Below are 16,655 nucleotides of genomic sequence, written 5' to 3'. Positions count from 1 at the left end.
GATCAGAAAATCAACTTGCCTAATAATTCTGCACTCCCTGTATATATTCATGACATAAAGCTCATTCAATCCAATCACTGCGCTTTAGTATGCATACGATTATAATTTTGGTATTACTGTATGCATGAGGAAGTATCACTTCTCTCACCTCAGTCTCTTGTCATTCAGAGACATATCGTTGGTGTTCGTTTCCTCAGTGCTACAACACAATGTGTTTTCCTGCGACGCGACCAGAGCAGAGGTTTGTGTGCATCTGGATTGTTTTGCTGTAATCTACCAGCACAAATGGAAAATATGTTCGCGTGAGATCGCATTACAGCAGAGAATTCAAATGTCACAAAATTGCGGCTCATTCACCTCTGCCTGCTCTAGCTGCGTTCAAACACGCGAGCCGTAGACTGTTTCCTTCAGCACAGCAGCACGTGTGTTGTTTGTATTGTGCTCACGATGCGGTCAGAACTGGAGTTTGAATACGAACACATGAAAAATACGACTGTTATTATGATATAGACGCGGAGCGCGCATATGATCGGTTTCAGCGCGGAGCTCCGTGATGAGTTTAATAACACTAGCCACGTGGCACATAGCTCATACAGAATAAAGTATCTGTGTTTAAAGTTTTTATTTCACACATTCTCCTGCACCAAACATTAACCAGCACGGTGTAGTTATGCACACATATTTCATCAAGTCTTCTTCAAATGAATTATATGTGCAAACTGGACACTGATACAGTGGTGTCGCCTATCTGAACGCGACGACACGATTATTCTAATAGACTGATTTTGAGACTGCAGTGCTCGTAAACGTAATCAAAGTAGCCTATTATTAGCCCTTTTAAATATTCTTTCACATTGCTCCCTTGTGCTTGGGAGTTTGTTGTCATTCTCTCCGTGCTCATATATTAATATTCATTATTCTGTATAATGAGTGTGTTGTATGCCTGTGCTTCATTGGTTGTTCTCTCCCCTCTTCCCCCCCCCCTCTACACTCCCACTTTTCCAGAGCTTTACACGCCCATTTTCACAGACTTTTTGAAACTCAGAGGTGTGAACGACCAGGGTAAAACAGGGGGGTTTCATGACCCTTTAAACACTTGCAGACTGTATAATTCATAAACACAACTTCATTCTTTATAAATCTCTCCAACAGTGTAGCATTAGCCGTTAGCCACGGATCACAGCCTCAAATTCAATCAGAATCAAATGTAAACATCCAAATAAATACTATACTCACATAATCCGATGTATGCATGCAGCATGCATGATGAACACTTTGTAAAGATCCATTTTGAGTGTTATATTAGCTGTGTGAACTTTGTTTATGCAATGATAGTGTCGAAAGCTCGGGAGGGGGCGGAGAGCGCGAGCAATTAAAGGGGCCGCAACCTGAATCGGTGCATTTCTAATTATGCCCCAAAATAGGCAGTTAAAAAATTAATTTAAAAAAATCTATGGGGTATTTTGAGCTGAAACTTCACAGACACATTCAGGGGACACCTTAGACTTATATTACATCTTGTAAAAAAACATTCGATGGCACCTTTAAAACTGGTTAATGGTCCAAAATTCAGTACTACATAGTACACTTTTTGCTAGACAAAGAGCAGGAGAAATACCAAGCGAGTGTTTCAGAGCCACCAAAATATATGAAAAGAGTGAGTGCTGATCTCACAGAGTAAGATGCAGCCTGCAGAAATGACATGCATGGTTGATGTTCCCACTGGATCTACCTACTGTAGCCAGAGCTCAATAAAGTCACTTAGCCATTTACAAAGCCCATATTTACAAAATCTAGATTCTGTACAGAGTACAGTGAGAAGTGTCTGGTTCCCACAGTAAAGTTCAGTCATAGTAAAGCTCTTATACAGGGATGAATGAGTGCTGAAGGTGTGAGGGAGTTGAGGGAGTTCATTTTTACAAAAGAAATCGCAGTTTTATGATTAATTGTATCATTACCATACTTGGAAGGCCTTTTTGTGAAAGTATGATTATTTTCCATGTAATTGTGCAATTATTTAAAAACTAATCAGTATTATTTGCATGCTTTTTGTAATGGTTATTTTAGCTATGTGTAATTGAAATGTAAACTAACCATTCTCGTTGTTTAAGTTTGTCAGATACACATTGTGATTGTTGAAAATGATCAACTATTCTTTCCAAGAGGCACTTATTTGTAACAATCCTATTGCGTCTGTTCCTTTTTTTAATAATTTATATTTTGCTGTTCTTATTTTAGATGGCAAATAATTGTCCATGGTGGAATTGATGGCTACAGCAGGAAAGTTATGTATCTCCAAGCAAATGGCAACAACAAGGCCTCAACAGTGCTTCGGTGTTTTTTGGAGGCTGTACAGACTCATGGGCTGCCTGTTCGTGTCCAAAGTGACTAGGTATTTCAGCATATTTCAACTAACACAACCAACATTGTACCTCAATTTCTTTCTTCTTACTTGGCAGAAAAAAGGAGCATGATCACGGGCAGAAGTGTACACAATCAAAGAATTGAGCGACTATGGCATGACATCTGGTGCTCAGTTCTCAGCAACTATTATGCAGCTTTCCATCATCTTGAGGATACCGGCTTTCTTGATCCCAACGATGACCTGCACATTGCGTGTCCTCAATTTGTCATGATTCCCAGAATAAATGCGCACCTTGATATTTTCAGGAGCACATGGGACCGACACCGTCTTTCTTCACAAGGCCAGAAATCTCCTCAGCATCTCTGGATTTCTGGACAAATTTCAAGTGCAGACACATTGTGTGATCAGGTAAACCAAGCTTTAAAAGCTGTGTATTTCTTTATTTAATTCAGATATCTTATTAAATATTTTGCACAAAATCATTTTTAAATTTTTTCTGCCGGTCCTTAAAGGTGTAATATGTAAGAATTTTTGCAGTAAAATATCCAAAAACCACTAGGCCAGTTTGTTCACTTGAGTACTTACAATATCCCAAATGTTTCCAACTATTTGTAAATCTTGAGAAAATTGCAATTTTAACCAAGGCTCCGGGACGGTTTCCGGTTTGATTTTGTAGAAACCATGAAAACACCAAAGATGCTTTAATATTTACATGTTTTAATAGACAAGGGAACAACTGTTTTGATACACTGTTAGCCCGGATAAGTTGAATTTACTTAAAAAATTTGAGGAAACTGGTTGCCCTAAAAAAATTAAGTAATGATTAAGTAATGTGAACTTAATAATTCGAGTTCATTTAACTTAAAATGTTTTGTAATATTAATTACTTTGTAGTTATTACAACTAGTATATTTAAGTTCAATGTACTAAGCAAGTTAACTTGCCACCAATCAAAATTCATCCATGCCTCCCATCATGCATTGCTGCATGAATAAATTATGAGCTGAATTGTCTTAGTAATTTTCTTTATTCTCACTATTTAAATTTTGCTGTTTTTCTGTGACTTTTTAGTAGCTTGTTTTCTAATGTTCAGAGTTGATCTGTTTATCAGAACATGCTGCTTGTCACCGTCGTTGAGATTCACAGGCTGATTCTTGATGTCTGTGTGTGCCTAAAATATATATATATTTTTTTTTTTGTGATAAGGACAACTTTAAAAAAAAAAAATTGTATTGTAGAAGTTGATCCTCCGCTGTAGAATCACAGTGCTGCTGTAATCAATAATGTAAATCTAACTCAGAGATTGGGCTCTAAATGAGTTTAATGATTCAGATGAAATAATGATTATGTGAAAACATAACCAACATCACCTGATCATCTTTTAACTTTGCTTGTCTGGTTGGTTTTAATACAGTTAAAACTGCCCAAACAAAATCTAATATTAAAAAGTCAAGGGTCAAGAGCTCAACTAAAACAAACACTGACCCTCGATGATGGTAACTTAAAAATTGTGATTTTCTCCTTTGGTGAAAAACTATAAGGTAAATGTTAGGAAAAAATGTCTGTAGAACAGCCAAAACAAATGTTCCAACTGCTCATCAACAGCTCCTTGAATTCATACACACCATGACAAAATGGCGTCATTACCTGCCGCAAACCAGTGTGAAGGAGGCGTGGCCAGGTGAAAAACTTAATAATTTAGGTGCATTTAACTTACATTTATTAACACATTCAAATACACCCACAAATTAGTAGAATATACTTATATTTTATAAGTAATGCAACCAAACTTAAATATTTTAAGTATATTGTAATTATATTTTTTAAGTAAATATAAAATCCGGGCTAAGAGTGTATATTTATAGACAGAAACATTAATTATTGTTATATAGCTCAACACGTTTAGTCTTATTGTTTAAATCTAATTTTCTTGATTTTTTGCGAGTACCATGCTTTACCATGCCTCAGAGAAAAACACTGTTTTGTGAAGTAGCTAACATAGCATAATCAGATGCAGCTTTATTTTTAGTAACAGTAATACAGCATTTTCTCCATCATACAATAAGTTTTTAAATTAATTGCATGCCATTTATCAACACAAGCCATCCAGCATTTAATATGATATTGTAAAATCGATCTATCTCACTGCAGTGTGTAACAGTGTCTCACAGCAGCCGCCGAGCGAACGCACAGAGTAACGTTATAACATCATTTTCAACACACTCAAATGTATCTAATATGATAAACAGAGCTGCGTTACCTCATACTCATGACCGGAAAAGCGGAAGCGGCGCCGGCGACTGTGTCATAATAAAAGTCCCGCTGCCCGTGAGGAGTGTGTTGATCAATCGCTCCAGCTCCTCGTTTCGTTTCCTGCTCTGCTTCATACTACAGTAACGTTAATAATCACATCCATGAACATGATTTCTTCATGACTCCAATCCCTATTCTTTTGCACCGTCCGTTGATGTGAAGACCACATGTCCCAAGAGTCCACACTCAAACTTGCCGTCATCAAGCTATGCCTTTGTTTTGAATAGGCCTCTAGCGACCTCTAGCGGACAGAAATCTTACATATTGCACCTTTAAGGCCCGGTTTTACAGACAGGGTTTAGACTAAACTGGGATTAGATTTTAGGTAAATGAGCCAAGCAATTGCTTAATTTACTGTTGAATTATGACAATATTTTAGGACACTTATTTATTTTGTGTTACTGGTGTGTATCTTGAGATAAAGCAATGGCACTGACATATTTTAAGAGATGTCAGTACCAGTTTCTTACAGTTAAAACAGCTCAAACATGCATTTAAGTTTAGGACTAGCTTAAGCTTTGTGAAACCAGGGGTTAATGTATTTTGAATAGATTTTACTATTATGCATCAACAAATTTCACAGTGTTTAAAACTGTTTTTTCTGGTAAGCTGAATGAAGTCCATGTTGACACATGGAGAGATGAATCCATTTTCATAATAATAAAAAATATGTAAAAACCTTTTTTTTTTAAATTGAGCAAAATGTACATTTTGCTATATGTCTGATTAGCATTTATTTCTAACATGACTCTTATTATATTACAGAGCAGAACTGGAGCGATTACAAGTTCTGAAATGGACAACAAAACAGAGCATCGTCATCATACATCCCGACTCAATCTCATTGCCAGATTCCCCATGCAAATTTCCTTACCTTTAATCACCTGCAAAACCATCCATCAACAGACATTCTCACACAGACACCCTCACAATCTAATCCTTTATCATACATCCCAACACTACTGCAGACTTCGATTCCAACAGAACCACCTACACACACCCCCCACGTCACACAACATTGCAGCACTAGCTACTGTAACACCTCTGTCTTCAGCAACATTCATGCCATTAATGCGCACCTCCAACCCAGCGAGAGATTTTGGTTCCATCTGGCCTTGGCTTAAAAAAGGTGGTTTTGGTGTGTGTATGACAGGCACATTTGAGGAATTTAACAATAACCAGATAATTAATGCATACCCTCTACTCAAAAGTGTCCATGGCTTCAAATTATTGCATTGCACTCGAAGCCAAAACTTGACCAACAAACCAATTCCAAATTCAGGGTCCTCTATACCCTATTTGAAAAGCCAGCGTGGCCTAAATAAAGCCATGACCTATATTGCACCACTGCAAGAGAATCTTCCATTGCAATCTGTTATTGCATCAACAGAAGATACAGTAAGATTTATGTTTTAAGTGAAAATGCATCTATATTAAGAGTGACATTCTGATTATAATTATAGTAGAACTATAAGTATATATAAATTATATATAAATAAGGTGTTAACTATTACTGTCAAAAATATTTCACAGAATAATTTTTATATAATGTTTTTTTGTTGTTTTGTTTTTGTAAAGGATGTTGTAAAGGAAGTCAGGAGTGCTCTGGAGTTGTTCCCCTTTTTGAACTGGAGAAACACATTCAACAGTGCAAATGGTTACCTGTTTTCAGTTCTATCTAAAGTTATGTCTTTATAATATTATACAATAATACTACATCCACATTGTATGAATTTGACCAAATACTCCAAATATTACATAGTTTTTTGTTTTGAATGTGCATTCAAACTGGTTTTCTAATGGTGGATTACTAAAAAAATATATCTAATGCTTGACATGGTCCTCTTTTGTGTACCCCATTTGTGTTACTGATTCATAAAGTTAATAATTACATTACAGATACTGGTAACACTTTATTTCTATGGTCCACTTCAGTCACTCTGTTAGGTATAAGTAACATTGCACCTAAATCTCATCTAACCCACATTAGAATATTCTGCTAACCCTTCCAGTCTACTAATACTCTGAGTTAGTTGATGTGTCGGTGCAACGTTACTTATAGTCAGTGCAATTTCTAAAGGGGACCATTAAAATAAAGTGGAACACAGATACTTGTTTAGATGCAGTCATGACAAATGTACTGGGTTAAGCATTCCAATTAAAACCATGTTTTGTTTCGTTTTTCAGGTCCAAAGGGCAAGATCAGCAGACGGAAATGCACCAGAGTACTTCGTAAGACTTGTTGCAAGAAAGCTGGAACAACGAATGGTCATTGCTGAAGTCCTGGCTTCAGACAGAAGCACCCGACACCTGGTTTCAACATGGCAGGACGTTGACGTCTTAGAATCTGTGCACGAAGCGTTGAGTCCCTTATGGAGTTCACAGATTCCCTTTCTGGGGAGTCATATGTGAAGCCTGTTCTCCAGCTGCTGAGAACAAAATTACTGCCTGTAAATGAACAGGACACACAGCTAACAAAAGAATTTAAGGCCAAAATCATTGACGAGAAATATGCCAACCAGGCCACTGATGACCTACTCGACGTGGCTACTTTAGCTGACCTGAGATTCAAAGCTCAGTACATCAAGCCAGACAAGGTAGAAGCCGTTAAAACACGGGCACTGGCTGAAATGATGGATGATGACCAAGGCCAACAACCCCAGGCAGAGACTCTGGTTGAAACAGAAGCAGCAGGTGCAGAAGGAGGAGGAGCTGCTGAACCACAACCACCTCCACCGCTGGCCATGAAGAAGCAACGAAAGTCTTTGGGTAGTTTCTTCAAAAAGCAAAGCCCTAGTGCAGATGCCTTATCTCTCACTGAAAGACAAAAAGTACAAAGTGAGCTGGAAAGCTACCTGATGTCTCCTGGTGTTTCTATTAAAACCTGACAGAATAAACCAACTTGTCTTCCTGGCTCACAATTTAAAATGAAGCTATGTGAATATTGATGTTTGGTTGCTGCACTTAAAAGCTGAGCTTTAATTATATTTGATCTTTTGTTTACAATTTTAGAGGTTTGTAATGTTATTACTTGTTACAGATGTTGATCTACCTACCTCAAGTTTGCCTTGATTGTTCTACGTTTACACTTTTATATCGCACACATTTTAAGTTCAAGAGTTTCTTACTTTTATATCTCAATATAAGACATAAAGAAAATATTTCTGTTTACATTTTTTGTTAAAAGTAGTATAATTTGTTGTTTGCCTTAATAATGTGGATAAATAAAAAAGTGGTTGAATTCATACTTTTCTACTTGTCTTTAAAAAAAAAAAAAAGGTTATAAATAATGTCAATAATTATCGATACTGAACAATATGAAACATTATCTTGTGATGCATGTTTTGGCTATATCGCACAGCCCTACTGTTACGCCAAACCCCCTCGTGAAAGAAGAAAGCTGTCATGTTTACAACTGTGACAACGAGCACTTACCAGGATCAACTAAACTCTGGATTTTCAAAAGTACGTGAAGTTCGCAGCTCCATTGTTGCAGTAAACTTGCGCAACGTTCTTGAATTAATCATTTATTAGATGCATGCTGGTCCCATGCCCACGGTTAAATATACTGCTGGATCTTTAATGTTGTGGGCCTATTTTTCTGCTGGAGATCCTGGACATCTTGTTCAGATACATGGCATCATGGATTCTATCAAATACCAACAGATAAAAAATCAAAACCTGACCGCTTCTGCTAGAAATCCAATAATGGGCCGTGGTTAGATCTTCCAACAGGACAATGATCCAAAACAAACATCAAAACCAACACAAAATTGTGTCAAATTAAGCTTCTGCTATGGCCATCCCAGTCCCCTGACCTGAACCCTAAAGAAAATGAGTGGAGTGAACTGAAGAGAAGAACCAACATGTATCTGGGAATCTGAAGGATCTGGAGAGATTCTGTATGAAGGAACGGTCTCTGATGTTCTCCAAACTCATCAGGCATTATAGGAGAAGACTCAGAGCTGTTCTCTTGGGAAAAGGACATTACAAAAAGTATTGAATAAAAGGGTGCCAATAATTGTGGCCAACTTGTTTTGGAGAAAAACTTTTATTTCATAATGTGATTTCTCCCCACTTTCAATTCTTTTCCTTCAATGAAAGATTAGAATTTTGCTTATTTTATGAATTAAAGATCAAAAGGATAAACAATGCAGATTTATCTTTACAGTCATCTTTGATCATATTTCCAAGGGTACCAACAATTTATCCCACATCTGTGTGTGTATATATATATATACACACACCGATCAGGCATAACATTATGACCTCCTTCTTAAACCTGGTTCTGGCAGATGCTGCAAAAGCTTCAAAGGATGCCACTGGATTCTTTGGACACCTGCAGAAACTATTCAGCTTTTTTCAGGATCCACTCAGAGATGGTCTATTTTGAAAAAATATGTGGACCTCACTCTTAAATCATGGAGTGACACAAGGTGGGAGAGCAGATTACAAAGCCTTCAGGCTGTCAGGTTCCAGGTTGCCCAAATCAGGGAAGCACTTGTAGAAGTACGAGTAAAGTGGAGGCCCAAGCTCTTGCTGAAGAATCGGGGTCTTATCGCTTTTTGATTTGTTCTGTTGTGTAGTGTGACATTCTGACACTTGTCAACCAGGTCAATAAGCTTTTCCAGTCATCCTCTATGCAACTGGATGTTGCTTCAAACCTGATCACTTCCACCAAAGCAGCACTCTCACAGTATAGGGCCTCTTGCTTTGCTGCAGCACAGGCAACTTATATACTTATTATCCTTTATTATAATAATTATAATAAAGATTTATATTATCCTTTTGAATTTTAATGATATTGCAACCATGTCAAGAGGTACAGTAAAGAAACACTGTGAAGACATTGAGAAGGCACTCAGCAAGGAAGGACATACAGATATCTGTGGCATGGAAATGGCAGAGGAGATCCTCAACCTTCCACCGTCACCATCAAAAAACACAGCCATGGAGCTTCTGAAATTTCCTCACCAGCAGCAACTGCAGGAGATATATCCAAACCTCTGGGTTGCTCTCAGAATTGCAGTTACCCTGCCTGGATCCGTAGCAGCTGCCGAAAGAAGTTTCTCAAAACTGAAGCTTGTAAAAAATTACCTGCGCTCCATATATATATATATATATATATATTATATATATCTATAGTATATTCATTGTATTTTTAACATTGTATTTTTGTTCTTTAATATTTAATGTATGTTTGAAAAAATTGGGGTTTTTTTCATACAGCCACTATGTAATAATGTTTATATTTAAAAACAAACAAACAAAAACAAAACACACAATTATGCCAATATACAGTTATTATAACATTATAAAAACTTCATTATGTATAATTTAAATGTGAGTAATGTGTACAAATCAGTTAATTTAAACTTGTATGCAGAAGTAGTTGAGACATTTTTTTTTCTTTGAAAATTTACCTAATACATAATGAATTGATATAGAATGGAATTGAATCGAAATTGGAAGTAAATTGAATCGCAAGCTTGAAAATCTAAATCGAATCGTGAAATTTGTCAATACAATCAGATTGTTTTCAAGGCTGGCTGTCTGTAGTGATTGTTTGATTGTCGAACACGACTGACTGAATGAATTCTTTACCGTAAGCGAGTCTCTTTTGAACATCATTAAACAAACGCAGGTTATAAAGCTTTTTAGGTTTCTTCTCATCACGCAAGAACATGTTATCACTTCGAGAAAACCAATGAAAAACACAGAAAATAAAAATATTTACAGATGACTTTACTGTTAACACAAAATAATACTGTGTGAACCATTTATGTTAAATATGGCCTGAAAAATCATTTAGAAGGAGGTCTGGACATTTGAGTTTGGAAAAGTATGGAATTTTAAAATGGAAAGTGTGAAGGAACCCTGTGTATATATTTTTTTTTTTTTTGTGGTCGTCCTAACATATCCTCTGTGATGGATAAATAAAGGCCCTCTGAAGTGCTATGAAATGCACAGCGTTATTCAATGTGTTGTCATAATTTCAGCTGAAACAGGAAGACATATCGAGCTTTTTAAAAATAGCCAATAGCGTTCTGTTTATATCACAGCTCAGCCAGAGCCATTTAGCTCGGCAAAGAATTAGAATTAAATGTCGTTTGGCCAGTATCAAAGCCACTGGAAGGCAAGCCTGCAAACTTTAGCCAAAAAAACATAACGGCTAATGCTAATGCTAATGCTCCGGCTTTACTGGTACGCAGGAAAGGAGACCAGAGGAGTTTTTTTGTTTGTTTGTTTGTTTTTTATTGGATGTCAATGGAGAAGAGACTTCTCTTTTATGAGGAAAAAGCTTCTTTAAGGAATCAACTGACTGACCGCCAATCTTCAACATGTTTTATATAATATTTGTGTCAAATCTATTTGTACAGTCAATCACAAAGCTCTTTCCCGTTTTGGGTGTGTTTTGTGTGTTTTTCGCGACATTCACGCTGAAAACCAATGCTGCTGCTCAGTCTTTTGCCACTCAGCGTGTGTAACCGCAGTCCTAACGGTCGACGGTGACGTCACGTGCATACCCTCTATTGTTTTGTTGCCTCAGACAAGGACATACGGTTTTTTCACAAGGTAAGATGTCCAGCAGGCTCAGATGAGAGATTGTTGGGGTAAATGGACTAAAGTTTACAGACATTAATGAAAAAAAGGTATAATGATTAAATATTGAAACTGGAACTCAATAGAATGTATAGTACTTTTTTGTCAGAATCCTTGTGTTGGTGTTGTCAAACATACTGATTGTTCTGTACTTCTGGAGCAACCAATATAGTATTGTGTTTGGTGCGTTCAAGTCATGTCGAAAAGATTACGAGCTGAACGCAAATAAACATAATGGCATTGTATTATAACAATATGATATCTTGCTCCGACTAAAGTGACTATATAGTATACACCAATTCAAGATTTAAATGCTAATATCTGAATTGTATTAATTTAGATTCGCATCCTATGACCTTCTGATGAGATTCTGGGCCTCAATAGAGCCCTCGCTGCCATCTATGGTCAGTGTGACAAGCACAGAGAGGCACCTTTACAGAGCCAAGCTCCACTGTAGTAAGTAGTTATTTACATGGACCATACAATACAACTTAACAAAGATCAAGGAAGTTGAGAGAAACATAATGTAATTTTTATTTCTTTTAACAGACTTGTTCCCTGCAGCCCATTGATGAGATGTTCATGTTTCTCAACTACTTTGCTCTGGGTTCAAAACAGCGTGACCTTGCTGACCGGTATGGAGTCCACCAGTCGACAGTCAGTCGGATCATCACATCGTGGAGCAACTTTCTGTACACTGTGCTAGGGTCTGTGAGGATCTGGATACCAGAGGAGAAAATAAGGGAACATCTGCCAGCTGAGTTTAAGGACTATGCAGACACCACTGTCATCCTGGACTGCATGGAGCTGAGGTGCCAGTGCCCTTCATCACCTCTTCTCCAGAGTTAAATGTTCTCAACATACAAGTCCCACTGTACTCTCAAAGGGCTGCTTGGAGTGGCTCCTCATGGGGCGGTCACATTTATCTCTCCACTGTACGCTGGTTCCATCAGTGATAAACAGATCACCAGAGAGTCTGGAATTCTCTCTCTTTTGAGACCTGGGATGGCCATCATGGTTGTAAGATTTATAGGCCAGCATTTCTCTCTGGAAGATCCCAGATGTCTGCCTGTGAGGTCAGGGAGACCCAAGCAATTGCACGCCTCAGGGTGCACGTTGAGCGCCTCATACGCCGTGTTAAGGAACACAAGTTTTTTGAAACAGAGATTCCACTTCGGCTTTTTGGCAACATTAATCAGCTGTATGCTGCTGCATATCTCCTGACAAACTATGAAAACGGGCCTCTTGTAAAGGCTTGGGCACTTTTAGTAGTGTATAAAAATTGTTACAAATGGCCAGAGGCTGTATCTATTGTTTGTTTACCTATACAAATGTTTATTTATTTTACATTTTTGTAACTACTTTGTTTAAATGTACCTTGGTATATTACTTTTTATAAATTGCATTTTATAGTACCTCATGTTATTTATGCACTGCTGTACATTGCACATATTCTTTGAACATATAACTATTGAATTATTTGCATTTTATATGTACTTTATTTTATTTCAAGTGCTTTTAAGCCATCTGTAATAAAAGAATACTACTTTCATGCACAGTAAATATTTACATAATAAATAGTTCTAATGATTTGACATGTCTAATCCCTTTCTTTATGTTGTTAGCAATTGTTTGAATCTGTAATTGTGTATTTCATTCTGATCATTTCAAAGAACAGTTATAAAATACTATTTTCAGGTACTAATGAATTATAACCTTAAAACAAACAAACAATAACATTCATAGGAACACAAGTAATTTAATAAATTAATAATAGATTACATATGTACATCTCATTACATCATTTCCAGTACTATGACATTATAATGTAAAAGACTGTACTTCATGCATGTGACAAATAAAAAATAATTTCCCATATATACACAGTATATATACAATGCACACTCACTAAGTACTAATGAAGTATAAATTTAGCAACAACAGAGGTCAACATGATGTAGGAAAATATAATGTGTAAATTAATAATGTATTAATTGTGATAGTGTTGACCAACATCACCTGAGTCCTGGGTTTGTGCCGCTGCTGCTCAGACCCTGTGCAGCTGTGAGTAGGGGGAACAGCTGTCGCTCCCTGTTGGCTGTAATGTGCTGTTTGAAAGAGCAATGCTGCAATATGATTACAGAGAGCAAGCCCTGCCACACATGAGCACTGATTGGCCAACAGCTCAACAGGTTTGGAGTGTTTGAGAACAACCTGTAAACAAAATAGATATATCAATTAAAAATATATCCTATGCCTTTTAGGATCTAGACAATCTGTGGTATTACTGGAATAAATAATCAACTTAATAGTTTATTATCTGAGTTTACACTGTAGCTAGTGTTTAAACCTTCCTTGGGCTACAGTGTCAAATGTTGGCAAGCCAAACAACTCTGCAAATCGTATTAGACCTATATAGTAGGCATTAAATTAAATACTTGTTAGAAAACAGTGTACTACTGTGTGTCAAGCGGTCCAGTGTACTACTGTCCTGAAAGCAATAGTAGGCTGTAAGCCTGTCTTTTACAATCACTATCTGTATTAAAACAAAACACACAAGAACAAAAAATATTTAATTCCCAGAGAGCAGACACTGTAAACCTTATTACATTGAACCTGATCTCATTCCCCTACACCAACCCTGAAAAAAAACCTTCAGCTGCCTATAGCCTTAGTAATCCCAAAGAGCTTGATTAGCTTGTTCAGGTGTGTTTGATTAAAGTACACATGAAATAAAAATCAACTTTATTTATTTTGATAGCTGAAATTGCTAATTTTGTGGTGAATAATTCATCAGTGCAAGTCAATCCACACAAAACAATTGTTTGGCTTCGTAATATTTAATCAAAATCTGAAAATGCTCCTCCCCTCTACGGAGCCCCTTCTCTAATGACGTCAGTTTGACAGCTTGGGTTGAAAACGCTTAAACCACTCCTCTCCGACCGTTAGTCTGCTATGAGCGAGAGATGGAGAGGAGGAGCACTAAAATAAAACTCTTCCCTCTATTCAATATTCCATTTCACTTGGAAATACGTCACAACAATGGAGAAAAGTCGTTTGCAACTTCCGGTTCACGGGTACTTTAAGGTTGGAGCTAAACTCAGCAGGACAGTGGCTCTCTAGGACCAAACTTGCCTACCCCTGCCCTACACTCAAGTTGATCTCTCATTTTTCCTCATCAACCTGAAGCATTTTGCCCTCACAGAATCCTCTCCTGCCTCGTTCTTGTCAGAAACTGAGAAACAAAATAATTGCAACACATGGAATATCAAAGCACATGCGCTCACCTGGATTTTTCCTCAGTAGAGGAATCTTAATGGCCTATAGTTATTTATGGTAATACAGATAAGCGTACATCATTAAAAAAAAATTATTTGTGTACATTAAAGTAGCAGTCCTTGCGAAAGAACATTGGATCTACATCTCCCTGTTTATGTCTATGGCGAGTAACACAGGTACTGTGCTACTCTGCAGTACGACCCGACCGGCCTAAAATAGTCTGAATATAAACACCTATTATAGGTATACCGCAGTGATTCAGGATAAGACAAAAACACGGTTTGGAAAATGGATTCATGATGTACTCGCTTAGTATACGGGCGAGAGCCGTGAGGGAATGGCGTGAGGCCGGTGATAACGATCATCACCTGGGAGGCGCACCGGCCTTGAGTCTCTCACGGAGGAGCTCCGGGAGCATAAAAGGAGGAGCGACGACCGTGAAGGACGAGAGAGGACCAGGCCTGGACTTTATTTTATGTTTTATTATGTTTGTGTGGCCGGCAGACGTCCGCGAGGGTCTGCCGGCATTACTTTCGTTTTGTATTTGTTTATTTTGAAGTAAAGTTTTGTTGAATGTTCGCCGGTTCCCGCCACCTTCTTCCCATATTTACGAACTGTGTACACGGACATCTCGGCATGGATGAAAGAACATCATCTGCAGCTGAACTAGGTACATCCTCAATTACCCCATCAAATTCGTCCAGAAATCTTGGAGTAATCCTTGATGACCAACTGACCTTCAAAGACCACATTGCAAAGACCGCTCGGTCATGCAGATTTGCACTATACAACACCAGGAAAATCAGGCCCTTTCTAACAGAACATGCAACAACTCCTCGTCCAGGCCCTGGTCATTTCTAGGCTTGATTACTGCAATGCTCTTCTGGCTGGACTGCCATCATGCACAATCAAGTCTCTACAAATGTTTCAGAACGCTGCAGCACGTCTCGTCTTTAATGAGCCCAAAAGAGCCCACGTCACACCTCTCTTCATCTCTCTGCACTGGCTACCATTTGCTGCTCATATCAAATTCAAGGCGTTGAAGCTTGCTTACAGATCTACCACAGCCTCAGCACCCTCCTACTTCCACTCACTCTTACGAGTCTACACTCCTACCAGAAACCGGCTCGTGGTACCATCACAGAGAGGCACAAAATCACTCTCCAGATCTTTCTCGTTCATTGTTCCTTGCTGGTGGAATAATCTTCCTGCCTTCATCCAGAATGCAGAAACCCTGGCAATATTCAAAAGACAGCTGAAAACTCATCTCTTTCGTGAGCACTTATCCTCATCCTAAAAAAAAAAAATTCTATACCTATCCTTTCACTTCCTTTTTATCCCTCTCTATTGTAGCTTATGATACTCTGAGCACTGCTTAAAACTTGTTTTGTGAGCACTTGTGTCTATTTGCCTCGTTATGACGACTCGCTTGTTGTATTCCTCACTTGTAAGTTGCTTTGGATAAAAGCGTCTGCCAAATGAATAAATGTAAATGTAATTTAAATGTAAATTCTGATTTTGACCGCCTCTGGAATGGATCAAACCATAGATATTAGCCTACCTGATAAGTTCAAGTAAATACGCTGGAAATTCGCGCTCATTCAAGGATGTGTTAAGCTGTTAAACTGAATATATGAAGAGAAGCAAGCTTTTTTCTTAAATATCCACAAGTCACTATAGCAACACTAGACTCTCCGAGCTGCTGTGAGCGAGTGGAGGCGGGGCTAATTTGCATATTCATTGATCCGTGTATATTAAATGAGGCAAGGGTGTATCGCTATTTTAAGGCATGAAGAAATTTTTTTCACTTGAATTTTTTTTTTAAATATGTCATTTTGGTGATCAAAGATGAGTTTTAAGGGATAAAATAATTGACTACAGGGGGACTTTAAATTACAATTAAGTTTTGGTGTAGTTTTATGTGCCTGCAGTGACTAATTTGCAGCTAATAGAGATATCCACACTCTTTTTTTCCGCAGTAAAGCACATTCCACAAACAATGCAGTCCTACTGTACGTTTACTAGCGATATAACATCAAATATTAACATTTATTCACAAGACCAATGCACTAATTCACAAGAAACTGATTAACGT

At 37.7% G+C, this 16,655-nt stretch overlaps 1 protein-coding gene across 3 annotated transcripts; it reads left to right on the top strand.

Moving 5' to 3' along the window:
* The first annotated feature begins 1,496 nt into the window (after positions 1-1,496).
* LOC125249055 lies at positions 1,497-7,975 on the top strand. Of its 3 annotated transcripts, XM_048161244.1 has the most exons (5): positions 1,497-2,392; positions 2,460-2,773; positions 5,444-6,076; positions 6,257-6,335; positions 6,866-7,975. In XM_048161244.1, the coding sequence occupies exons 2-5, from the start codon at positions 2,471-2,473 to the stop codon at positions 6,955-6,957; spliced, it is 1,107 nt and encodes a 368-aa protein (XP_048017201.1). In that variant the 5' UTR covers positions 1,497-2,392; positions 2,460-2,470; the 3' UTR covers positions 6,958-7,975. The 3 variants fall into 3 exon arrangements, with proteins under 3 accessions (XP_048017201.1, XP_048017202.1, XP_048017203.1); XM_048161245.1 differs by lacking the exon at positions 1,497-2,392 and having other exon boundaries at positions 2,418-2,773; XM_048161246.1 differs by lacking the exons at positions 1,497-2,392; positions 2,460-2,773; positions 5,444-6,076 and having other exon boundaries at positions 6,083-6,335.
* The last annotated feature ends 8,680 nt before the right edge of the window (positions 7,976-16,655 follow it).

Source organism: Megalobrama amblycephala, linkage group LG16 (assembly GCF_018812025.1).
Source record: "Megalobrama amblycephala isolate DHTTF-2021 linkage group LG16, ASM1881202v1, whole genome shotgun sequence".
NCBI lineage: Eukaryota > Metazoa > Chordata > Actinopteri > Cypriniformes > Xenocyprididae > Megalobrama > Megalobrama amblycephala.
Note: the sequence above shows the minus strand (reverse complement) of the source record. Positions and strands in the feature narration are given on the sequence as shown.